This window comes from Mytilus californianus, unplaced genomic scaffold, assembly GCF_021869535.1.
Source record: "Mytilus californianus isolate M0D057914Y unplaced genomic scaffold, xbMytCali1.0.p SCAF_5, whole genome shotgun sequence".
In the NCBI taxonomy this organism is placed as follows: domain Eukaryota; kingdom Metazoa; phylum Mollusca; class Bivalvia; order Mytilida; family Mytilidae; genus Mytilus; species Mytilus californianus.
Genome location: NW_026262701.1, coordinates 120110751 through 120138099, shown reverse-complemented (window position 1 = coordinate 120138099; position 27349 = coordinate 120110751). Strand labels below are relative to the sequence as shown.

General features: G+C 34.5%; 1 protein-coding gene across 1 annotated transcript in view; it reads right to left on the bottom strand.

Moving 5' to 3' along the window:
- LOC127700896 (DNA replication factor Cdt1-like) overlaps positions 1-26524 on the bottom strand; it is a 50660-nt gene extending 24136 nt beyond the window's left edge. The window contains exons 1-2 of the mRNA XM_052204610.1: positions 25946-26524; positions 63-197 (exon numbers count right to left, since the gene is read on the bottom strand). Coding sequence (XP_052060570.1) covers positions 63-197; positions 25946-26512 — 702 coding nt within the window. The 5' untranslated portion in view covers positions 26513-26524. The remainder of the gene's footprint in view (positions 1-62; positions 198-25945) is intronic.
- Between the last annotated feature and the right edge of the window lie 825 nt (positions 26525-27349).

Here is a 27349-nt window from a genome sequence, read left to right as displayed (position 1 = left end):
GATAAACATGGTACATTCAGAATCTTGACTTAATTATTTTAAAAAAAGCTTTTAGAATTTACCTTTTCAATACTACCCAGCTGCTTAACCTTCTCAATAGTTTTCTTTAACCTTGGTGACATAGGAATATTTTTAAAAGTAGAAGTTTCTGGTTTGTTAATTATGGGAGTCTGTTCTTCAGATATATTGTCAGCAACCTGTAAATAAGAAAAGAAAATTGATAATTTTGATAACATCTCAAAATAGTGAAAACTACAAAGTCAATACAACTAACCAAGTAAGACAAATATCAACTGTATAACATATTTCCAGGGCCTTGGGTCAATTTCTTTTTAAGCCACTCTCTCAATTTTTTTTGCCAGCTCACATAAAAATGTTTTTGTTTATAATTTGTTTTCCTTCTTGTTCACAAAAAAACATCAGTTTGCAGCATTGTTGGCTCATTCATTATAATTCTACATGTCTATTTATGATCTACATTGTAATTAGAACAAAATTTCTTGAATTTTTTTTAATATACATGTACTGTAAAATTTGACTTCTGGGGAAACAGGGTTCATCATCAATCATTCTATTGGATACTGCTGTCTAGTTAAAGGACAAAGAATAAAATCAGAGATTTTTCTTACTTTTGAACCCTTTCTTCAAAATCATGCTTTCTTTTCCGAACCATCGTTAAAAGTAAATGTTGAGACCTAAATTATGCTTAAAACAGGTGTGCAGCTAAAACAATTGTGAAGTACCCACTTCAAAACAATCATTTTTATCAAAAGTTGTAAAACAATCCTTTAGTTGACATGTGACGCTGTTTTACCACACATTTTCATTAAACATTACAATTAACATATTTTTTAATTAGTCCATTGTTGCCCCATTGCTTTCAAATGCAATCAGCTGATTATTGATTTTCTGAAAAAATTGAGACTGTGACAAGTTCAGATGAAATCCAAATTAAGTCTGATAAAACCTGAAACCAAAATAACGAGTAGACGAATTCAATCCGTTATATTTCTTTCGCCAAATTCTTTCGACATTCATGATTCAATGATTTTTTATTGCCATTTTATATTTTTTTCGCAAAATGCAAAAAATGGCGACCCCAAGCAGAAACCTTATATTTTCATCATTATCAGAGTGACAATAGGAATATTCAGTACATGTTATAAACATGATAAATAATTCAACTCAAATTAGTAAAGTAAAGCTATAAAATTCTTTTAACAGTTGTTTAATTTGTAGCAGTGCTTACCCATACCTAGTTTAATAATATTTGCCTGCCATTTGCTGTGCTAGTAAAGTAATCCTTTAGCTCAGTTGGTACATCATGCTCTCAGGATATAATATTGGCACGCAATAATAAAACCCATGATTGTAAGAAATACAATACCAATATAAATTTTTAGGACATTAATGTTCCTTTTGCACTGTCTTACGGTGTTTATATATCCCAACTCATTTGCTATGCCTGTGTCTGTAGTGAAGTTTTGGATTGCAAAGAACATAACCTATGTATTACTGGAAAATTATTAACTTGGGGATTTAGTTACCACAAATTACTTAAAAACCTTTACTAAATTCTTCCATCATGTCCATAGATACAAAGGTTTGGTTTGGAAATTTGGCTGTACCTGCAAAAAACTTATTTCAGCGGAACAGCACATCCTTAATTTTACGATGATGTTGTTTACAGAGCCTGGAAATTTATATACGACCCTTGTAAACTTATCAATCCTTTGAACAAACTTATTCTAAAAGATTACCAATTCAACACTGTAATTAGATCTTTGAATATTGTTTTTATCTGTATAAATATTCATTTTGTTATCAGTAAATTAAAACGATACTAAATAGCATTTTCATACACATATACACTAGCACTAAGGCTTCCAAAACGGTCATATATTCCGGTCATTTGTGTAGTGTCCGGTAAAAGTCCAGCTGGGCAAAAGATGAAACAGTCATCTACTTTTTAGTTCTCAACGCTTTCTTAAGAGACAGTCATTTTAACATAATTCACGATCCTTTCGACCCAACCTTTTGCCTTTAACAGCCACACATTTCCGGTCATATAAGTGACATGATCATTAAGTACTATCAAAACAACCCCTACTTTAATACCTTCTAATTCTAATCAAGGCTAATTAGTTGTCGAACAGCTGAAATTTACCTGAGGTCATATTTTCTCTGACTGTTTTTGACCTCTTTACACTAAATCCATTGGATGTTGGATGTGAACCGATTGATATCTTAGTTTTAAACACGATTTCTTTTATTAGTTGTTATTGGCTTTGAATTAGCTGTCAGTAACTGCGAGTACTCTCATATCTGTACTTAGTGTCTTTTGTGGTAAAGGATGTATATTATAAATACCCTGCCATGTCTGGTATGTGTTTTTGTTAAGATGTTTTTCAGCTTTGTATTGATCTGATGAGTTAAGCCATTTACAACTGATTTTTAAAGTTTGTTCTTATGTTGTGCTGTAACACCACTGTCCTAGACTAGGGGAGGGTTGAGTGCTCTCACAAACATGTTTAACCCAGCCACATTCTTTCTGTACCTGTCCCAAGTCGAGAGCCTGTAGGCAGTTGTTGTTGGTTCATGTCTGTCATATTTGTTTTTCATAAATTGTTTTGTTATAAATCTGGCCGTTAAGTTTTCTCAATTGAAGTGTTTCATATTTTCATGTCTGGGCCTTATATAGCCAAACTAAACTGTATGGGGTTTTCTCATTGTTGAAGGCCGTACGGTTGCCTATAATTGCTTATATCCACTTCATTTAACTTTGGTGGATAGTTGTCTCATTGGCAATCATACCACATTTCCTTATTTTTATACTGTATACCTTTTTAGAATGTCACTTTATTCTAAAACAATAAAAAAAGACTTATCTTTATTCTATAGCAATATCCGGGACTCATTTCACAAAAAAATCATGAGAAAATTTTCAGCCCCATAGTTATTTCTATTTTTGGTAGATACACAATTCATTTGAAATTTGATGTCGAAAAAAGTTTGAACTCCTCTTTTACTTTTAGTTGTAGTCTCAGTGACAAAAAACCCATTTCCCATTAATACTGGTTTCCTATCTTTAAATTGGTCTCTCTTTCTCTATTGTTTTGTCCATTTTATATACATTCTTAATTCTCCCTTTATTATAGCACATGTATGTAAGATTTTAAAAGGGTGCAAATGGACCCACCCAGAGCGGCGTGACTTTTTACCCCAATATACCCCAATATACCCCAACATACCCCAATATACCTCAAAAAGCAGTTTAAACATAATTTGGTTGAATAACAATGTTACACTAGGCATTTAAATGTTATTTTAACGACATTAATACTTTATTTTATGAATATATTTAATTTTAAATCACTTTTTCCCTCGTAACTTGTTCTGTTCATGTCAGCCGCTTACGATCACAAAATGACTTTTTACCCCAATATACCCAAATATACTCGAATAAACAGTTTCAACACAATTTCCACGATAAGGAATGATATAACAAGCAGATATATTAAAATTGAACACAACTGTTTACATTTTTTGTGCATTTAGAGGCTTTTAAAACACGGGTTCTTTATTCATGTATTGACGAAGGTTACACTAAAAACCCGAACGAACGAACCTAAAAATATACCGGTAAATTTTTGCAATTTCTTTTTTCTCCCTTAAAATTTTGAGATTGTAAATGCATTTTGTGTTTTGTTTTCTATATGATGTTTTTTTCTAAAATAAAACTCGAAATTTTTTCTCAAATTTGGAATTATTTTCTCAAATAATTGTTTTCTTTGAAAATAATATATAATCCTTATATGTTAAACATTTAAAGTTTTCTTTTTATGTTTATAAAATGTTTGTATCTTTCACTCAGTTAGGACATTGGTCAGCGGAAATTCTATGTTGGTCAGGTCGGTGTGTTCACGCTTCTCGGACCAACATCTGAAATTGTTTGTCATGCCAAGAAATCCTTGCTCGAAACTCCGATGGACCTCCTACGGCATCCATTACTAGTTAAAGATTAAATAGGAAAATATAAACCTTTCAAATGTAGCGTTTATAAAATAAAAATATTCCCTGTGGAACACCCCAACCCCCTTTTTTGCGCTCTCTATTTTCAACCCTCAATTAAGCTTTCCAATCTAATTAATTTAAAAATTAAAACCTAGCTTTCTAACCGATCTTTTCGTGTACCGGACCGGCAACTCTCGTTATTTTATAAGAAAATCTACAATGCCGTTATACACATGCGTGTTGTCTGCTTGGAGTCTCCGCACAGGCACTTGACTCAGAATAAATACCGTATATGGAAAGTGGAACTACAATTCAAAAACATAAAGTCCGAAGGCACATAGAAGATTTTTTTTTTTTTTTTTTGCAAAGGTGCCGGGGTAACCCTCCATGTGTTCAAAATATACATGAAATATCATAACCCCGAGTTTTCGATCTGTTACATGCCAAGAAATCCTTGCTCAAAACTCAGTGGTCCTCCTACGGCACCCATTTGTAGATTTGATTTTATTCAACAAAATAATGTATGTCCTGCATGTACGTATCGCTTTGAACACGGACATATGCCTATACCAAATGGTCAATATTAATCATCCATGTAATTTGCTCTATGGTAATTTTTTAGCTTGTAAAGGTAAAAAATCCATGTCGGAGAAAGGTGGTTTTTTTTTGTCCAAGAGATTAATGAAATTTACCGGTAAATGGAGTTACAGTGAATCCAATTCAATTTAACAATGGTGGGTTGAACCTGGTTTTATGGCAAGCCAAATCTCTCTCTTATAGGCAATGTTAGAAATACCGCTAAATTGACAATAAAATTTGTATTTATGGCGAAATAATACACTATAAAATCTTGAAATTACTGAGGCAAAGGGTTTTTTTTTTAATTGCGAACATATCAAAAGTACTATACAGAAAAAAAATCGGCACTTTACAATCTTTAATTAAGCACAAAAAAAATTATCAATAAAAAAAAAGAGTGCACTCAAATATCTTGGCTGCTTTATTTATCATGATTGAAGAATGTTGAAAATCTGTAATATTATCTTGATTGCTGTTTCATTGAATATCTCACATCTACTTTATTAATATACAGAATGCTTTAAAATTGTTTTTAAAATCAGGAAAAGAAACTTGAATTGTGTCTTGTATCTTACTAATCGTTGACTGAAAAAGAAAAAAATGAAGACACATATTTGCTAATTCAATCTTTATATTTCTGTGCTCTATGACGGGTACGTCATAAGTATAGGAGATATCGATATGGCGAGGAGTGAATTAATCGGGTTATAAAAAATTGGTGTTTTTTTTTTTCGAATGATTTTGATTTTTTTTTCTAAAATAATTTTTTTTATACAAATTCGCATTTTTGCTATTACAAAGGTATATATAGCTATTCTATAAGAATTAAACAACTTGAATGATACAATTGTCCGAGGAAAATGCTTTTGATGTTCTATTAAAAGAGGAGAAAGTTTAAGATATCCAGGGGACTCCACAAGATTTGAGAAAGAAAATCGTTTTTCCAATTTTTTTAATCATATAAATTTACATACTCTTAAATAACTAGTTTCTAATTGAAACAGTGTACTTGTCGGATTTCCTATCAGAGGACAGAATTAATCATCATTCTATAGAGAAACACTAAAGGAGGTTAACTTCACTATCTATTTGTATGTAAACAATATTTGTACTTAGAAATAATTTCATTCCGATATATAAAACAGCAGAAAACCAAACGAAACAAAACTAAGTACATGCATAGATGTATAATCTATGGTACATGATATCAGCATGTGATTTGCAGCTATATTTCAATGTTTTTAACAGAAAAAAGCAATTTATTGTAGTCTCATTATAATAGTGTTTACCTGCTACTGATGCATTATGATAATTGTTATGTTATCTGTTTTATTTGTTGCTGTTGTTATTCGTATAGTATGTTTCTTTTTGTCAGAATTGCAATATGGTATTTTATGTTCTTGCATACTATAGAGACGTTAATCAAGTTTCTTGTTTTAAATTCTGATAGGTCGAGTTATCATCAGACTTCAAAATGTTGAATTAGTTGAATTGTACTGCTAATTCTAATTTTAAACTTAGTGATGTGCAATTTGATAAGTTATTCAATAGATTACACTCGTGTCACAGGATATCGATGTATACCCTAGGTGGTCATTCAGGTTCAATAAACAATGACAGGATGTTGTTGATTAATTCATCTGTTGAAACAACAGACCAATCCGCATTATTTTCCAGGACTCACACGCAGTACTAGTTATCTCTCATACCTCAAAATACAGAACGCATCAGCTCAATCAACATTGTGAGGGTCTTGATGGGGTTTATAGAATCAATGAATAGTATATTTCAATGTGAAAATAAATTTTGAAAAATGAATTTGACTCTGTTTTCCTCTTTGTTTCTATCATTTATCATATATTTTGTTCTCCATAATCACAAAAACGCACTACCCTTAAAGTATTAATAACATGGAACAATTCAGAAACAACTCAAAAACATCGTTGAACATGTATAATTAATTCTATTTTATTCAAAACACTGTTCTCATAACATTATAGTCATAAGCAATAAGGATAATCCAATCAATTTTGTTGATTGTATAATTCACGGCTGAGTAGTTGTGTAATCGTTGACACGTGCCCGCATTATTTTATGAAAATAACGAATATCTCTCTAAGAGCGCATTTCTTTCTTACACAAACGATACAAACGGTTCAGCGAGCACACGTTTAGATCATTTGTTTCTAACATACATTTGCAAAGTTTGCATAAACTTTGACAAACTATACACTCGCTGCAAATGCGTCTATAGTTTGTCGTTCGTCGTTTGTTAGTACAAACGATGAATTTCTTTCTAACTTAAACATTTAATCAATACCTAAACAAATTTCCGCACTAAAAAAGATGTATGTTCTTGCTTGTCATAACTCAAAACAATGTCTAAAATTACTAAAATTTAGGTATTACCAGCATGGCCTTTTTTTCATTTCTGTTATCTTCAATAAAAAGGCTTATCATCACTATCTTCATACATTTATCTGATGAAGATGAAGAACTGCCAAAAAAATTAAATATGCATAGAGGAGCGATGTCCTCTGTGTCTATAACATCTTATACGGAGGCTATTTTCCCCGCGTAATATTAAGTTCAAATACCAACAACATGTGCATGCGTTTTCACAGTTCAAACAGGGTCAGTAAACACTGATTAAACGATGCATTTGTTTCTACTTTTGTAACGTTTAACAAACTATAACAAACGGCACACAACGTTTACCAAACTTTGGTTAGAAAGAAATGCACACTAAGTTTGTTTTTAAAATCTATAAAATTACCTCAGGGACTCGGTTTGCAGATTAAAATTTTGTTTATTTTTGTTTTTAAAATCTTTTTTTCGTATTTCCTGTCTATTTGAATTACATTACTCACGTTTTTAACGTTGGCATCAATATTTCTTTGTTTTCTAGCAACGTGCAGTTTACTATCCATATCCGTATACTGAAAAATCCTAGGAAATATTGTAAGATCTTTCTCTTATATATTCGAACAATTGTCAACACATTATTTGTGACTTTTTCAATTTGTCCTGTTACTTTTTGTCCTATCAAATTTGTGACTTTATGTCCTGTGACTTTCTGTCCGTTTACCAATGAGCATATGTAATTTTTTATGGAAACATATTGGCTATCAAAATAATTTTGTTTTTACTAAGTATTAAATCAAAAAATACTGCTTGTCCACTGTAGCCCATATTAAGGAGTATTCTATGAAATAACAAAAAGAATTTTGTTCCTGGATGTATTTTTATTAGTGATATAAGTTGGGAAAAACAATGTAGTCAAAATTTAAATCATTACCCCCCCCCCCCCCCCCCCCCCCCCCCCCCTTGATCCCTCTTAAATCATGAATGGTCATGCTTTACGAATTTCTTTGACATGGTACATTCTGTATAGCTATATAGGATATAGGTAGTGATATTCCTTGACATTTCCGGGTATTACAGATCAACATGTATATTACCTGAAAATGGCAGAGTGTCGTCCCATGAGGTCCTACGTATACAGGTTCATGTTTTAGAATGGCGTTCAATACCTTTCTCTGATTTAATAACATTTTATAACATTCACATTTCTAAATGCTCTATATATCAATTTCATATTTTATTTTCAGACCGAATGAGAATATACTTATATTCAAGGAAACATATTGAGTATCAAATTAATTTCGGTGGTTTTTATTTAAATTGGTATTAAATCAAAGAAATTTAAAAAATACTATTGCTTATCTGGTATTAAGCAGTATTCTTGTCTGTTTAGAGTAGGAATAATGTCCCCTACTGAAGAATATGAATGACAAGTCTTGCAAAGGTACAAGATATAAAGCACATAGAAAACCCGATTCTTCCAGTCTGTCTTAAACAATTCACAAACGTTTTCTTGCACTAAATACTAATATAAAGGAGCATGTTTCAGCCGAACTATGTATTTTTTCGGTTCCATTCTATCTACATAGGCAAAGTAGTCTTGATGTTTTACCAAATGATACGAAAATTTTAACATTTGTAATAATTATTACTCCATAAATCAATTTCTGAAATGACATTTCGTTCATAATATGCATGAAATGTTTGCCACTGGACGTTAAGCAATCAACAATCAATCAATCAAATTTTGCACTAAAATATGAATTCAACAATTTAAAACACAATCGTATCCATCACTTGGTGCATGTCTGTTGTCTGTTAAACAGTTAACTTTCTGAATTCGTTTTTGTGCAGAAATAAATTCCTTAGAATAGTTTAAGTATGTAAATATATTCAAAGGGTATCTTGTGGTCTTGCGGTAGTTGACATTATCAAATGTTGGATCCATTATTGGCTGTTCGTCGTCTGTTTATATTTTAACCCCCACTTACATTTTTCTTTACTTAAATAAACACTCGGCTAAACAATTTCCGATGTTTTATCATTTATTAAACAAACTTTATTTGTATGTGTTTCTACTGAGATTTAAAAAAAAAAATGTGAATCACGATTGTTGTGTTTTCGGTCTATATTATGTTATACAATTATAGCCTTTGTATGAGGTCGATACAATGATATATTGACCTAAAAAAGTATATGGACTGAGGACGATATACTTCTTTGGGTCGATGTCTCCTCTATTGACCTCATGCATAGGCTATAATTGTTATATTATTAATTTACTACCATATTTGTATGAAAATCGTCAGTGCAAGTATATTCTCTTTTTTCGATCATTCAGTTGTGTTTTAGGCAACCGTACGACCTTCAATATGGAAAAATATGGAAACCGTAAAGTTGGTTATAAAAGGGCCCGCCTCGACATGAAAAATATGAAACAATTCCTTGAGAAAAGTAACGGCCTAATTTATAACAAAGCATTTACAAAAAAAAAATATCAGACTTGAAGTAACAACAACCACTGAAGTACATGCTCCTGACTTTGAACAGACTCACAAAGAAGGTGGCGATGTGTAGGTCCTTTTTTGGTCATAAACCTCTTCACTCCTATCTTTTTTATGCATTCTTTGGCTTTCAAATATTTTGCTTTGAGCGTTCCTGGAGAAAATTGCTGCACGGGATTTTTTTATTTTCATAGATGCATACGAAACTTCAATGAATTATTGAATTTATCAAAATAACGACTATAACTGATAAAAATTTATCGGATAAAACTACCATTTATTAATATGAGACAAAATATATCATATTGGAGTCAAATTTCTCCTATGGATTCATAAAGGACAAAAATATCCTCAGTAACGGAACAAAAATACACCCATGGTAAAAAAAATCAGTCATTTTTTAATAATCCTAGAGGGTTAACAAAGTTATCATGAACACGATGAAAAGTTAATCCGAGAAAGTGTTAAATGTTTATTTTAAATAAATTAGAGAATTATTATGATAATACCACAAATTTAACTATTTTATCAGAAAATCAATAATTGTGAAATAACTTAAAACCCGTAAACACAATTTCAAGTAAAAAAAATCATATATAAAAACTTTCTAAAACGGAATACTTGATATATTTGCCTGACCCTTTACTTTATTTACAAAATGCCTTCAAATATATCTGATGTTTATTTTTTATTTTATATGCCATAAAATGTATTAACCTAGTTTAAATGAAAATAAAGATCAGAGAATTAAAATATTGTTGAAGAGAAAATACATATCCGCGTTAAATTCGCCTCAGTTTGTTTATTCAAGTTTGATATCCAAATTCTTAATCCGCAATCTACATTTACCCGACAACCTTGTATATTGTATATTCTTGATGGAATACCCTCATGTTCATGTGACCATCAGGTACTGAGACAAATATGTTATGGTATAAACTCTGTCAAAACCAAAATGATTGAATATATCTAATTTATTAATTAATTCATGCAGTAAAACAAATCTTGAATGGGTGAAATTAAGAAATAATTATTTTTTAAGCTTTTATCTTTATTGCGTTTAGCCTACATGTGAAAAAAAACGGGAAACGGACTTGTGATAGACAAATAGACAACTAAAAAAACATATTTATTGTTATTTTCTTTAGTTAAGAAATGTAGAAAATACCCGATTTAGATAACCTCATTACACATAATCTGTGTTGAAAAGCGTTGAATGCATGGGAGTTTGTATTTTTTCTCCTATATTCGTAAATATTTTCTACGCCTAAAGTTTGATCAATGTTTACATTGTTCTTATTAGTCCTGAATATGCCTCAAATATTTGCCACTGAACGTTGTGAAATCAACGATCATGTAATCAATTACTGTAATAGAAAATACACACAACTGGTTTCATACCAAACCAAAGGAGTTATAAAAATAAAGTACACTAAAGTACGTTGACAATTACTGATCATGAACGCGGTCAGACTTACGGAGGGATATGTAGCTGTATTTATAGTACGAATCACACCTCTAACACAATTGTAAGAAGGAGGGAAAAACCATGAATGACACAGGACAAAACTCCTATATTTTCATTTTATCATGGCAATTATAACGCTTAATTATCTATATATTGTTTGCTTCAAAAATGAAATCGACAATCAGATTATACCACCAGCTATTTGATTGCAAAACAAGCACAAAAATGGTAAGCGGAAAGGTGTATAGAATGTATAATGTATTCCTTTTTTCTCTTTATTTTCTAAAACTTCGTGTTACCGTAACGAAAGAAAGTTTCAACACTTGTAAAAATCTTTTTTCTTTTCTTTTCTAAAAAAATAATAAGTTCTTTTATTCTGGCATAAAATATGATTACACTACTTTGAATCTCGATAAAAAAGAAATTTCTTTAACTCGCCATTGAAAAATTCAACCAGGTTCGACCTCTAAACCACTATTATAGAAAGCCTCAGCTGTCATATATTAGAGATTTACAAAACATTATGCTGAAGCTTAAAATGTAAACTTAAGACAGCGTGATGTTGAATTGAGTCATCAAAATGCTAACTCTAAATTACAATATGCTAAGCTGAATGAACATATTCTATGGTAAGCCTATCGTGACATTCAAATGATATAACAACATGCTATCTTAGCTTAACATCACCTAGTTTCAACTGTAAGTCATGTAGTTCTAATTGAGCATATCGTGTGGTAAGCATCGTGACATTCTAATGATATAACAACGTGCTATCTTAGCTTAACGTCACGTACTTTCAGCTGTACGTGGTGTAGTTTTAAATGAGCAAATTGTATAAAAAGCCTATCGTGACATTATAATAATATAACATCATGCTATCTTAGCTTAACATTACACAATTTCAACTGTACGTCACTAGTGTCAAGCTATCCAGCAATTCACTTCCTGCAATTCTCTTTATGAAAAGCTATCCCGCAATTCGTCATCCTGCAATTGCGTTTGGAAAACTACTTGAGCGACAATTTTATTTTTCTCTAAAATCATAGTTTTTGACATTTTTGTTCGAAAACAAGATTTATATAGTAAATCAAAGATTTTTATATCCCATTAACAAAATTCGAACTTTAGTTTGTAGATTTCTAACTCATATTTACGATTTTGTAATTAGCATTTACAATAAATAAATCATGACGACGATTCAAACACAGTATATCTGTTAAGTCCAGGATGTGATTCGTATTAACGCATGTTTAACCAACATTTGCAATTTTCAAAACTCATATTAACGACTAAAAACATTGAATTTTGATGTAAAATAAAAATTTTCATGGTTGTTGTATACCGACGATACAACTTCATAACTCACATTTCCGACCCATTGCCTCGGCAGTTCTGTATGGCTAGGGATTATAGACTCTGCTTTAATAAATAGCTATTGGATAGTACTACAGCGGGAGGGTAAAGAATTTCTGGGGTAAGCATTCCTAAAGGCGGAAAATGTCGTCCGAAACATGGAAATAAAGCCAAATTCAATCAACTACGCTTTGGGGACACCCACTTTTACGACCCATTGTCTCGGTATTTCTTTATGGCTAGGGATTATAAACGGAACCCTAACGTAAAGCTATTGGATAGAAATACAACGTGAGGGTAAAGAATTTCTTGGGTTAGCATTCTTAAAGGCCGGAAATTTCGTCCGTAAGACGGAAAAAAAGTCAAATTTGATAAAATACGCATTGGGGTCACCAACTTTCCAACCCATTGCCTTGGCAGTCCTTGGCAGTTCTGTATGGCTAGGGATTATAGACTCTACTTTAATAAAAAGCTATTGGATAGTACTACAGCGGGAGGGTAAAGAATTTCTGGGGTAAGCATTCCAAAAGGCCGAAAATGTCGCCCGAAACATGGAAATAAAGCCAAATTCGATCAAATACGCATTGGGGACACCCACTTTTACGACCCATTGTCTCGGTAGTTCTTTATGGCTAGGGATTATAAACGGAACCCTAACGTATAGCTATTGGATAGTACTAAAACGTGAGGGTAAAGAATTTCTGGGGTAAGCATTCTTAAAGGCCGGAAATTTCGTCCGTAACACGGAAAAAAAGTCAAATTTGATAAAATACGCATTGGGGTCACCAACTTTCCAACCCATTGCCTCGGAAGTTCTGTATGGCTAGGGATTATAGACTCTACTTTAGTAAATAGCTACTGGATAGTACTACAACGTGAGGGTAAAGAATTTCTGGGGTAAGCATTCTTAAAGGCCGGAAATTTCGTCCGTAACACGGAAAAAAAGTCAAATTTGATAAAATACGCATTGGGGTCACCAACTTTCCAACCCATTGCCCTGGCAGTCCTTGGCAGTTCTGTATGGCTAGGGATTATAGACTCTACTTTAATAAGTAGCTATTGGATAGTACTACAACGGGAGGGTAAAGAATTTCTGGGGTAAGCATTCCAAAAGGCCGAAAATGTCGTCCGAAACATGGAAATAAAGCCAAATTCGATCAAATACGCATTGGGGACACCCATTTTTACGACCCATTGTCTCGTTAGTTCTTTATGGCTAGGGATTATAAACGGAACCCTAACGTATAGCTATTGGATAGTACTACAACGTGAGGGTAAAGAATTTCTGGGGTAAGCATTCTTTAAGGCCGGAAATTTCGTCCGTAACACGGAAAAAAAGTCAAATTTGATAAAATACGCATTGGGGTCACTAACTTTCCAACCCATTGCCCTGGCAGTCCTTGGCAGTTCTGTATGGCTAGGGATTATAGACTCTACTTTAATAAGTAGCTATTGGATAGTACTACAACGGGAGGGTAAAGAATTTCTGGGGTAAGCATTCCAAAAGGCCGAAAATGTCGTCCGAAACATGGAAATAAAGCCAAATTCGATCAAATACGCATTGGGGACACCCATTTTTACGACCCATTGTCTCGGTAGTTCTTTATGGCTAGAGATTATAAACGGAACCCTAACGTATAGCTATTGGATAGTACTACAACATGAGGGTAAAGAATTTCTGGGGTAAGCATTCTTAAAGGCCGGAAATTTCGTCCGTAACACGGAAAAAAAGTCAAATTTGATAAAATACGCATTGGGGTCACCAACTTTCCAACCCATTGCCTCGGAAGTTCTGTATGGCTAGGGATTATAGACTCTACTTTAGTAAATAGCTACTGGATAGTACTACAACGTGAGGGTAAAGAATTTCTGGGGTAAGCATTCTTTAAGGCCGGAAATTTCGTCCGTAACACGGAAAAAAAGTCAAATTTGATAACTTACGCATTGGGGTCACTAACTTTCCAACCCATTGCCCTGGCAGTCCTTTGCAGTTCTGTATGGCTAGGGATTATAGACTCTACTTTAATAAGTAGCTATTGGATAGTACTACAACGGGAGGGTAAAGAATTTCTGGGGTAAGCATTCCAAAAGGCCGAAAATGTCGTCCGAAACATGGAAATAAAGCCAAATTCGATCAAATACGCATTGGGGACACCCATTTTTACGACCCATTGTCTCGTTAGTTCTTTATGGCTAGGGATTATAAACGGAACCCTAACGTATAGCTATTGGATAGTACTACAACGTGAGGGTAAAGAATTTCTGGGGTAAGCATTCTTTAAGGCCGGAAATTTCGTCCGTAACACGGAAAAAAAGTCAAATTTGATAAAATACGCATTGGGGTCACTAACTTTCCAACCCATTGCCCTGGCAGTCCTTGGCAGTTCTGTATGGCTAGGGATTATAGACTCTACTTTAATAAGTAGCTATTTGATAGTACTACAACGGGAGGGTAAAGAATTTCTGGGGTAAGCATTCCAAAAGGCCGAAAATGTCGTCCGAAACATGGAAATAAAGCCAAATTCGATCAAATACGCATTGGGGACACCCATTTTTACGACCCATTGTCTCGGTAGTTCTTTATGGCTAGAGATTATAAACGGAACCCTAACGTATAGCTATTGGATAGTACTACAACATGAGGGTAAAGAATTTCTGGGGTAAGCATTCTTAAAGGCCGGAAATTTCGTCCGTAACACGGAAAAAAAGTCAAATTTGATAAAATACGCATTGGGGTCACCAACTTTCCAACCCATTGCCTCGGAAGTTCTGTATGGCTAGGGATTATAGACTCTACTTTAGTAAATAGCTACTGGATAGTACTACAACGTGAGGGTAAAGAATTTCTGGGGTAAGCATTCTTTAAGGCCGGAAATTTCGTCCGTAACACGGAAAAAAAGTCAAGTTTGATAAAATACGCATTGGGGTCACTAACTTTCCAACCCATTGCCCTGGCAGTCCTTGGCAGTTCTGTATGGCTAGGGATTATAGACTCTACTTTAATAAGTAGCTATTGGATAGTACTACAACGGGAGGGTAAAGAATTTCTGGGGTAAGCATTCCAAAAGGCCGAAAATGTCGTCCGAAACATGGAAATAAAGCCAAATTCGATCAAATACGCATTGGGGACACCCATTTTTACGACCCATTGTCTCGTTAGTTCTTTATGGCTAGGGATTATAAACGGAACCCTAACGTATAGCTATTGGATAGTACTACAACGTGAGGGTAAAGAATTTCTGGGGTAAGCATTCTTTAAGGCCGGAAATTTCGTCCGTAACACGGAAAAAAAGTCAAATTTGATAAAATACGCATTGGGGTCACCAACTTTCCAACCCATTGCCTTGGCAGTCCTTGGCAGTTCTGTATGGCTAAGGATTATAGACTCTACTTTAATAAAAAGCTATTGGATAGTACTACAGCGGGAGGGTAAAGAATTTCTGGGGTAAGCATTCCAAAAGGCCGAAAATGTCGCCCGAAACATGGAAATAAAGCCAAATTCGATCAAATACGCATTGGGGACACCCATTTTTACGACCCATTGTCTCGTTAGTTCTTTATGGCTAGGGATTATAAACGGAACCCTAACGTATAGCTATTGGATAGTACTACAACGTGAGGGTAAAGAATTTCTGGGGTAAGCATTCTTTAAGGCCGGAAATTTCGTCCGTAACACGGAAAAAAAGTCAAATTTGATAACTTACGCATTGGGGTCACTAACTTTCCAACCCATTGCCCTGGCAGTCCTTTGCAGTTCTGTATGGCTAGGGATTATAGACTCTACTTTAATAAGTAGCTATTGGATAGTACTACAACGGGAGGGTAAAGAATTTCTGGGGTAAGCATTCCAAAAGGCCGAAAATGTCGTCCGAAACATGGAAATAAAGCCAAATTCGATCAAATACGCATTGGGGACACCCATTTTTACGACCCATTGTCTCGTTAGTTCTTTATGGCTAGGGATTATAAACGGAACCCTAACGTATAGCTATTGGATAGTACTACAACGTGAGGGTAAAGAATTCTGGGGTAAGCATTCTTTAAGGCCGGAAATTTCGTCCGTAACACGGAAAAAAAGTCAAATTTGATAAAATACGCATTGGGGTCACTAACTTTCCAACCCATTGCCCTGGCAGTCCTTGGCAGTTCTGTATGGCTAGGGATTATAGACTCTACTTTAATAAGTAGCTATTTGATAGTACTACAACGGGAGGGTAAAGAATTTCTGGGGTAAGCATTCCAAAAGGCCGAAAATGTCGTCCGAAACATGGAAATAAAGCCAAATTCGATCAAATACGCATTGGGGACACCCATTTTTACGACCCATTGTCTCGGTAGTTCTTTATGGCTAGAGATTATAAACGGAACCCTAACGTATAGCTATTGGATAGTACTACAACATGAGGGTAAAGAATTTCTGGGGTAAGCATTCTTAAAGGCCGGAAATTTCGTCCGTAACACGGAAAAAAAGTCAAATTTGATAAAATACGCATTGGGGTCACCAACTTTCCAACCCATTGCCTCGGAAGTTCTGTATGGCTAGGGATTATAGACTCTACTTTAGTAAATAGCTACTGGATAGTACTACAACGTGAGGGTAAAGAATTTCTGGGGTAAGCATTCTTTAAGGCCGGAAATTTCGTCCGTAACACGGAAAAAAAGTCAAGTTTGATAAAATACGCATTGGGGTCACTAACTTTCCAACCCATTGCCCTGGCAGTCCTTGGCAGTTCTGTATGGCTAGGGATTATAGACTCTACTTTAATAAGTAGCTATTGGATAGTACTACAACGGGAGGGTAAAGAATTTCTGGGGTAAGCATTCCAAAAGGCCGAAAATGTCGTCCGAAACATGGAAATAAAGCCAAATTCGATCAAATACGCATTGGGGACACCCATTTTTACGACCCATTGTCTCGTTAGTTCTTTATGGCTAGGGATTATAAACGGAACCCTAACGTATAGCTATTGGATAGTACTACAACGTGAGGGTAAAGAATTTCTGGGGTAAGCATTCTTTAAGGCCGGAAATTTCGTCCGTAACACGGAAAAAAAGTCAAATTTGATAAAATACGCATTGGGGTCACCAACTTTCCAACCCATTGCCTTGGCAGTCCTTGGCAGTTCTGTATGGCTAAGGATTATAGACTCTACTTTAATAAAAAGCTATTGGATAGTACTACAGCGGGAGGGTAAAGAATTTCTGGGGTAAGCATTCCAAAAGGCCGAAAATGTCGCCCGAAACATGGAAATAAAGCCAAATTCGATCAAATACGCATTGGGGACACCCACTTTTACGACCCGTTGTCTCGGTAGTTCTTTATGGCTAGAGATTATAAACGGAACCCTTACGTATAGCTATTGGATAGTACTACAATATGAGGGTAAAGAATTTCTGGGGTAAGCATTCTTAAAGGCCGGAAATTTCGTCCGTAACACGGAAAAAAAGTCAAATTTGATAAAATACGCATTGGGGTCACCAACTTTCCAACCCATTGCGTCGGAAGTTCTGTATGGCTAGGGATTATAGACTCTACTTTAGTAAATAGCTACTGGATAGTACTACAACGTGAGGGTAAAGAATTTCTGGGGTAAGCATTCTTAAAGGCCGGAAATTTCGTCCGTAACACGGAAAAAAGTTCAATTTGATCAAATACGCATTGGGGCCACCCACTTTCAAACCCATTGTCTCGGTAGTTCTTTATGGCTAGGGATCATAGACCCTGCCCTAATGAATAGCTATTGGATAGTACTACAACGTGAGGGTAAATTTCTGGGGACAGTATTCTTAACGGCCGAAAATTTCGTCCGTAACACGGAAAAAAAGTCAAATTTGATAAAATACGCATTGGGGTCACCAACTTTCCAACCCATTGCCCTGGCAGTCCTTGGCAGTTCTGTATGGCTAGGGATTATAGACTCTACTTTAATAAGTAGCTATTGGATAGTACTACAACGGGAGGGTAAAGAATTTCTGGGGTAAGCATTCCAAAAGGCCGAAAATGTCGTCCGAAACATGGAAATAAAGCCAAATTCGATCAAATACGCATTGGGGACACCCATTTTTACGACCCATTGTCTCGTTAGTTCTTTATGGCTAGGGATTATAAACGGAACCCTAACGTATAGCTATTGGATAGTACTACAACGTGAGGGTAAAGAATTTCTGGGGTAAGCATTCTTTAAGGCCGGAAATTTCGTCCGTAACACGGAAAAAAAGTCAAATTTGATAAAATACGCATTGGGGTCACTAACTTTCCAACCCATTGCCCTGGCAGTCCTTGGCAGTTCTGTATGGCTAGGGATTATAGACTCTACTTTAATAAGTAGCTATTTGATAGTACTACAACGGGAGGGTAAAGAATTTCTGGGGTAAGCATTCCAAAAGGCCGAAAATGTCGTCCGAAACATGGAAATAAAGCCAAATTCGATCAAATACGCATTGGGGACACCCATTTTTACGACCCATTGTCTCGGTAGTTCTTTATGGCTAGAGATTATAAACGGAACCCTAACGTATAGCTATTGGATAGTACTACAACATGAGGGTAAAGAATTTCTGGGGTAAGCATTCTTAAAGGCCGGAAATTTCGTCCGTAACACGGAAAAAAAGTCAAATTTGATAAAATACGCATTGGGGTCACCAACTTTCCAACCCATTGCCTCGGAAGTTCTGTATGGCTAGGGATTATAGACTCTACTTTAGTAAATAGCTACTGGATAGTACTACAACGTGAGGGTAAAGAATTTCTGGGGTAAGCATTCTTTAAGGCCGGAAATTTCGTCCGTAACACGGAAAAAAAGTCAAGTTTGATAAAATACGCATTGGGGTCACTAACTTTCCAACCCATTGCCCTGGCAGTCCTTGGCAGTTCTGTATGGCTAGGGATTATAGACTCTACTTTAATAAGTAGCTATTGGATAGTACTACAACGGGAGGGTAAAGAATTTCTGGGGTAAGCATTCCAAAAGGCCGAAAATGTCGTCCGAAACATGGAAATAAAGCCAAATTCGATCAAATACGCATTGGGGACACCCATTTTTACGACCCATTGTCTCGTTAGTTCTTTATGGCTAGGGATTATAAACGGAACCCTAACGTATAGCTATTGGATAGTACTACAACGTGAGGGTAAAGAATTTCTGGGGTAAGCATTCTTTAAGGCCGGAAATTTCGTCCGTAACACGGAAAAAAAGTCAAATTTGATAAAATACGCATTGGGGTCACCAACTTTCCAACCCATTGCCTTGGCAGTCCTTGGCAGTTCTGTATGGCTAAGGATTATAGACTCTACTTTAATAAAAAGCTATTGGATAGTACTACAGCGGGAGGGTAAAGAATTTCTGGGGTAAGCATTCCAAAAGGCCGAAAATGTCGCCCGAAACATGGAAATAAAGCCAAATTCGATCAAATACGCATTGGGGACACCCACTTTTACGACCCGTTGTCTCGGTAGTTCTTTATGGCTAGAGATTATAAACGGAACCCTTACGTATAGCTATTGGATAGTACTACAATATGAGGGTAAAGAATTTCTGGGGTAAGCATTCTTAAAGGCCGGAAATTTCGTCCGTAACACGGAAAAAAAGTCAAATTTGATAAAATACGCATTGGGGTCACCAACTTTCCAACCCATTGCGTCGGAAGTTCTGTATGGCTAGGGATTATAGACTCTACTTTAGTAAATAGCTACTGGATAGTACTACAACGTGAGGGTAAAGAATTTCTGGGGTAAGCATTCTTAAAGGCCGGAAATTTCGTCCGTAACACGGAAAAAAGTTCAATTTGATCAAATACGCATTGGGGCCACCCACTTTCAAACCCATTGTCTCGGTAGTTCTTTATGGCTAGGGATCATAGACCCTGCCCTAATGAATAGCTATTGGATAGTACTACAACGTGAGGGTAAATTTCTGGGGACAGTATTCTTAACGGCCGAAAATTTCGTCCGTAACACGGAAAAATGGTCAAAATTGATAAAATACACATTTCACCCACTTGTTAAATCCATTGCCTTAGCAGTTCTGTATGGCTAGGGATTATAGACTGCTTCTTACCCCAGAAATTATTTACCCTCACGTTGTAGTACTATTCAATAGCTATTCATTAGGGCAGGGTCTATAATCCCTAGCCATAAAGAACTACCGAGACAATGGGTTTGACAGTGGGTTGCCCCAATGCGTATTTGATCGAATTTGGCTTTATTTCCATGTTTCGCACGAAATTTTCGACCTTTAGGAATGCTTACCCTAGAAATTCTTTGCCGTCTCGTTGTAGTACTATCCAATAGTTATTCATTAGAGCAGAGTCTATAATCCCTAGCCATACAGAACTGCCGGGGCAATGGATTTAACAAGTGGGTGACCCCAATATGTATTTTATCAATTTTGACCATTTTTCCGTGTTACGGACGAAATTTTCGGCCGTTAAGAATACTTACCCCAGAAATTCTTTACCCTCACGTTGTAGTACTATCCAATAGCTATTCATTCGGGCAGGGTCTATGATCCCTAGCTATAAAGAACTACCAAGACAATGGGTTTGAAAGTGGGTGGCCCCAATGGGTATTTGATCGAATTTGGCTTTATTTCCATGTTACGGACGAAATATTCGAACTTTAGGAATGCTTACCCAAGAAACTATTTGCCGTCTCGTTGTAGTACTATCCAATAGCTATTTATTAGAGCAGAGTATATAATCCCTAGCCATACAGAACTGCCGAGGCAATAGATTTGAACAAGTGGGTGACCCCAGGGTGTATTTTATCAAATTTGACCATTGTTCCGTATTACGGACGTAATTTTCGGCCGTTAAGAATACTTACCCCAGAAATTCGTCACCCTCACGTTGTAGTACTATCCAATAGCTATTCATTAGGGCAGGGTCTATAATCCCTAGCCATAGAAAACTGCCGAGGCAATGGGTTGGAAAGTTGGTGACCCCAATGCGTATTTTATCAAATTTGATTATTTTTTCGTGTTACGGACGAAATTTCCGGCCTTTAAGAATGCTTACCCTAGAAATTCTTTACCCTCACGTTGTAGTACTATCCAATAGCTATTCATTAGGGCAGCGTCTATAATCCCTAGCCATACAAAACTGCCGAGGCAATTGGTTTGAAAATGGTTGACCCAGTTTCAAATAGAAGTTCTATTGTTGGGTATACCATGAAAAAATTTATTTTACAGCAAAATTTAAATTCTATATTTTTAGTCGTTAATATGAGTTTCGAAAATCGCAAATGTGGGTTAAACATGCGTTAATACGAATCACATCCTGGACTTAACAAATAATACTTTGTTTTTTTTATTTTTTTATTGTAAATTCTCATTACAAAACCGTAACTATGAGTTAGAAATCTGCAAAGTAAATTTAGCATTTTATTAATGGGATATAAAAATCTTTGATTTTCTATATAAATCTTGTTTTCGAGCAAAAAAGTCAAAAACTATGATTTTAAAGAAAAAGAAAATTGTCGCTCAAGTAGTTTTCCAAAAGCAATTGCAGGATGACGAATTGCAGGATAGCTTTTTATAAAGAGAATTGCAGGATGAGAATTGCTGGATAGCTTGACACTAGTCTGTACGTCGTGTAGTTTTAAGTGATCATATTGTATGGTAAGCCCATCGTGACATTATACTGATAAACCATCGTGATATCTTAGCTTAACATCATGTACTTTCAAAGTGGCATCGTGTTGTTTTAAGTCAACAAATTGTATGGTAGGCCTTTCGTTTCAATATAGTGGTGTAGCATCGTGTTATCTTAACTTAACATTATGTACTTTCAACTGTACATCATGGTGTTTTAAATCAACAGATTGCATGATAGACCTATCGCAATATCACAATGATATAACATCGTACTATCTCAGCTCAACATTTATTAATAACAAGTCAGCACCATACATTTTAGCTATTCATTTTATTTGTTATCATAGCAATCGAAGTGGATGACTGAGCATTATCCATCTGCAAGCTAACATCATGCAACGTCAACTTCACATCATGTACTTTGAACTCAACGTAACGTGTGTTTGGCATATCATCACAACATTGTGACTTATCATTATATTATCACAACTAAAGCACTTGTCATTGCAAGTCAACATTGCGCAGATTCAACTTAGCATATTGTAATTTAGAGTTAGCATTTTGATGACTCAATTCAACATCACGCGGTCTTAAGTTTACATTTTAAGCTGAAGCATAATGTATTGTAAATCTCTAATATGTGACAGCTGAGGCTTTCCATAGTATTACGCCTGGAAATCTGGCGTAAACCAGGCGTAAGTGATAGTTACGTGTCTAGATCTAGGCGTAATGGAGCAGGAAACGTAAATTTGTAGCATTTACAGGCGTAGAAAAAAGTGATAAACCTGGCGTAAATTGAAATAAGCCAGGCGTAAATTTTCCTACGGGCGTAAAACTGTTGGAAGGACCGCTAAATCATAATACCCATAATGCTAAATGTTTAAAGGATCGTGGGAAATTTTTTCAAGATTTGGCTCTCTGGTATTAGCTTGCAAGAGTTGGACATATGGCAGCTTCATATATTCAGGGGAAATTTGCTTTTTTGTGCTTTTTGAAAGAACTTGAAATTGTAATTATGGAATCAAATTGATGAATGAAAATTGTGAAATGAAAGAAAGTAGTATACATGGCCATGGTAAATAATAATTATGTGAGTAACTAAGTTATTATTTTTTAATTTTTTACCATTAATTTCAAATTCTGGAAACCCTCATCCTTGGATAATAACATTTATAAATCTTTCACAAGTTAAATTACAGTATTATCATTGATTTTTTTAGTTTAAATGACAATACTTTTCAAAACAACTTAGTCAAAATGCTAGTTTTATTTCAAGAAAAACTAATTGTCATAATTCTTAATTAACCTTAAATTTATTTGAGCCAGTGTCCCTCTAATATGTATTTATTTATATAGCTTCTTAAATGGTTAATATTTAATGTTTTATGTCAAACAGTGAGAACTTTAAGCAACAATACAAGTTTGTATCAAATACACAAAGTACACAGCTAGGGTAATACACTGATTTAAATTAAGTGTAGTATTATGTAAGGACATAACGCCTGGTTTATTTATTGACCAGGCGTACTCATTTGCATATTACGCCTGATTTTCTGTCAACCAGGCGTACTCATTTAAATATTACGCCTAATTTTACGCCTGGTTGACGCCTGGACATGCATTCCTCAAACACTGCAATGACGCCAGGATAAAGTATGATTTCTACGCCTGGTTTCCGTGTCATTTAAAGGCGTCACATTTCGTACAGGAACCTTTTCATTTGCTGTATTTCTAGTTTTCTTATTTTAAAACACATTTTTATATAAAACTGGTTTTGTACAAAATTTTAATACAATAAAGAGAAAAATACTTTATTTGTAGGTGTTTCTACTGAGATTTTAAAAGAAAACAAAATGTGATTCACGTTTGGTGTGTTTTCGCCAGCACCTGACCGTCAAAAATGCATCCTTTTGTGCACCAACTCATTGGCGTCATTATATTTCAGAATACATAGTATCATTGGCGCCAAAGAAAAAGTATATACGATTTAAAAAAAGGAAATGACTTCCCAGCTACATGCCAGGGCCTTTTATAGCTTGCTACATACGGAATGATTTTTGCTTGCTGTACGGTGACCATTATAATTACAAACTTCTACCTGGAACTATTACACTTACATTGTTGTAATAGTCCCAGCTTCTATTCTGGTGAAGAGTTGTCTCATTGACAATCATACCACATCTTCTTATTTGTATGTATATATTTTTTTTCAATTTTCAGAGCCAATCAGATCTTTTCATTTTATAAAACGACTGTCTCTTTCATTAATATAATCCAATTTTGCAGAAGATCCATTGAAAATATATGAGTTTTACAAGTTTCTATAAATCTACCTGTATATTTTTAGAAACAGTTAGGCCTTTTCCTTTTCCCAGTTCACTTCCGAGAACAGTAATAGCCTGGAATACATTACCGAAATCGACAGTGAAAGCTCCAACTATATGGAAGCTTTCAAGACTGATTACATAGATGAAGGAATGTTTTTATCCTGCTCCAACTGTACAGCATGCACCATATTTTTTTTTTATCTTTGGTCTTTTATTGTAAATAGACATTACCAGCACCTACGTAACGCACAAGTATTGAGTACTCATTACTGAGTTTTTTTAACTACTATATCAAAGAAGAAGAAGAAGAGTGTTGGCTTAAAAGACTTTTTTCTTCTTCGAATAAATATTAAATATGCTATCTGCAGAATGGTAGATACAATTCGGGAACATTCAGACTTTTTTTAGATATACCTCCTATCATCTAAAAATATTTTTTTCTCGTTTTCAGTCCTAACTTAAAAGGTTGGAATCAGTGATTACTTATGAAAATAAATAAATTAAAAAAAATATACAGAATTTCTTGTCTTGATGTCTTTCAATGTTAACGTTTAGGTCCAAGTTTTTTTTATTTATTACAAACATATAATTCTTTAAAACTTGTTTGATTTTAATTGAATGACTAGCCTCGACTTTAAAATAAGAAGGAAATCCAATGAATAAATAATTCTTAAGTTTAAATGAATCCAACCGTAAGATAGATGTCCGTTTAAGTCTTTAAATCTCCCCATTCAGTCCTGAGTTGTGGCATCAGAAAAATTATTTTCCCGTCTAGATGAATGGAATTTATAACTTTTTAATTTGAAATTTATCTATTGAAAAGTGAAAAATATAAATAAAACTACCATCTGTGTAGTTTCTGGTCCGTCCAAGTTTACCTAAATTTTAAGCATGTGATGATTAAACATAATTTGTTCAATGAAAATTCGAAAATCTTATTTCATGTAGGAGAAAATTTTTCAAATTTTATTTGAGACAATTATTTTAAAAATATGAGAAAAAAAAAATCAAAATTGAAAAAAATATTTCAAAACATGAGTAAAATATTTCTAATTTTATCTACATGTATGAAAAAAACATTTCAAATTTAATTCAGAAAACACAAATGTTATTGAATAAAACTTAAATTTGAAGGAGTGAAAAAGAAATTGCAATTTAAAAATTGCCCTGTATATTTTCAGGTCCATTCTGGTCTTTAGTGCTACCATTATCAGTATTCGAGTTAACTATAGTTTAAAAAGCTTCTAAATGCACACAAATGTGCATAGGATATTTTTTTTAAATAAATATGGTTAAAATATCATTCCAGAACATGAATGTTGCACTGAAACGTTTTATTGGAGTATATTTGGGTATATTGGGGTAAAAAGTCATTTTGTGATCGTAAGCGGCTGACAAGAACGGAACAAGTTTCAATGAAAAAAGTGATTTAAAATTAAATATATTTATAAAATAAAGTATTGTTGGTGTTAAAATAACATGAAAATGCCTAAAATGCTATTATTATTCAATAATATTTTGTTGAAACTGTTTTTTGATGTATATTGGGGTATATTGGGGTATGTTGGGGTATATTGGGGTAAAAAGTCGCACCCCACCCAGAGTGCAAACGTGTGTGGTGTGAACAAGAATCGGAGCAAACATGATTTTTTGGTGAATGGATCCACTTCAAGAAATACCTAGCCAGGAGAAATGATGAAGATATCATTATAATATACACTCATGGTTAATTTTTTTCAATACCTGTTTAAGAATCAACTGTTTTCTTGCTTTAACCTCTGTTCTCGGATTATCTTCAAGGCATTTCTCTGGTGTTTCTTCAACTTCTATCTTCTTTGCACCACATCTTGATCTTTTTTTCGATCCTTGAGCCATTTCAGTGTCCGAGTCATTCTGTTCTTTGTTCCTTTTACTAGGGGTTAATAAGGGTCCGTCATGTTCATCCCATGCCGAGGTAACTTCTTCCATGACCTGACGATATCCATCCTTATCAGACTGATGATTAAACAAATCTTTCAACAAGGGTTGATTTTTACTTGCTACTGATTTTGGAAGCCTTTTCTTTGTGGATCTGTTTGTTCTTGATGCAGATTTTGCCTCAGGTAACGTTTGCAATACAGCATTTTCAGGTCGTGTGTCCTCGACGTTTACGTTGTTATTCACTGTATGTTGTGGTGTTTTGTTTGTTTCTTGTACACTAAAAACGTTCACAACTTCATTAGTTTCACCAAGTTTCCTTCTTTTCGAAGGATTTCCCCCATTCGTCTTCTTTCTTGTGGAGAAAAAATCAGTAACGTGAGCTTGGGACATTGTTATGATTCTAGTTTGCCGCGGTATAAATCACGTGACCTAATTAGTATTGTACATAAAACCCAACTTTCATATCCGAATTAGAAACCAGTTACTCATACGCCAAGGATTCTAATTGTATAGAATAATTAACAAGTTTATTTCTGAAAAATGTAAATGATAAATAACATAGACATATTTAAATAGTGTACAGTTGATTGTGTAGAAGATGAAAAGCATTTTTAAATGAGTTATGAATTTTATTCAGATCTTTGATTATATACCAACAAAAGAAAGGAAACAAATCGGTAGAGGGAAAAACAATTTTCCAATGGATAAAAACACCATAGATAAAATTAAAAGGAAAAACATCCTCTTAAAAAAGATAACGCATAATAACGACCCAGATGTGAGGAAAGAATACAATAAGATAAGGAATCAAGTAAAAAGTAGAGTAAATAAGTTGAAGAGGGAATATGAGAAAAATCTGTCTGAAAAAGCTAAAGAAAACCCAAAAGCTATCTGGAGTTATATCAAGTCAAAAACTAAAACCAAAGAAGGAATTGGGGATTTACACCTGGATCCAGAAGACACAAAATCAGATAAAACGGAGGATAATAGCAAGAAGGCTAAATTACTAGTAGAATACTTTTCCAGCGTATTCACCAAGGAACCTGACGGAGTAGTGCCATCACCAACGCCGGTATTAGTAACTAATGTAATGTCAAATCAGAAAATAAAGGAAGAAGTAGTGCTGAAACACTTAAATGCATTGAAAATAGATAAATCTCCAGGTATGGACAAACTACACCCTAGGCTGCTAAAAGAGATCGCTGAATCATTGGCAAATCCTTTATG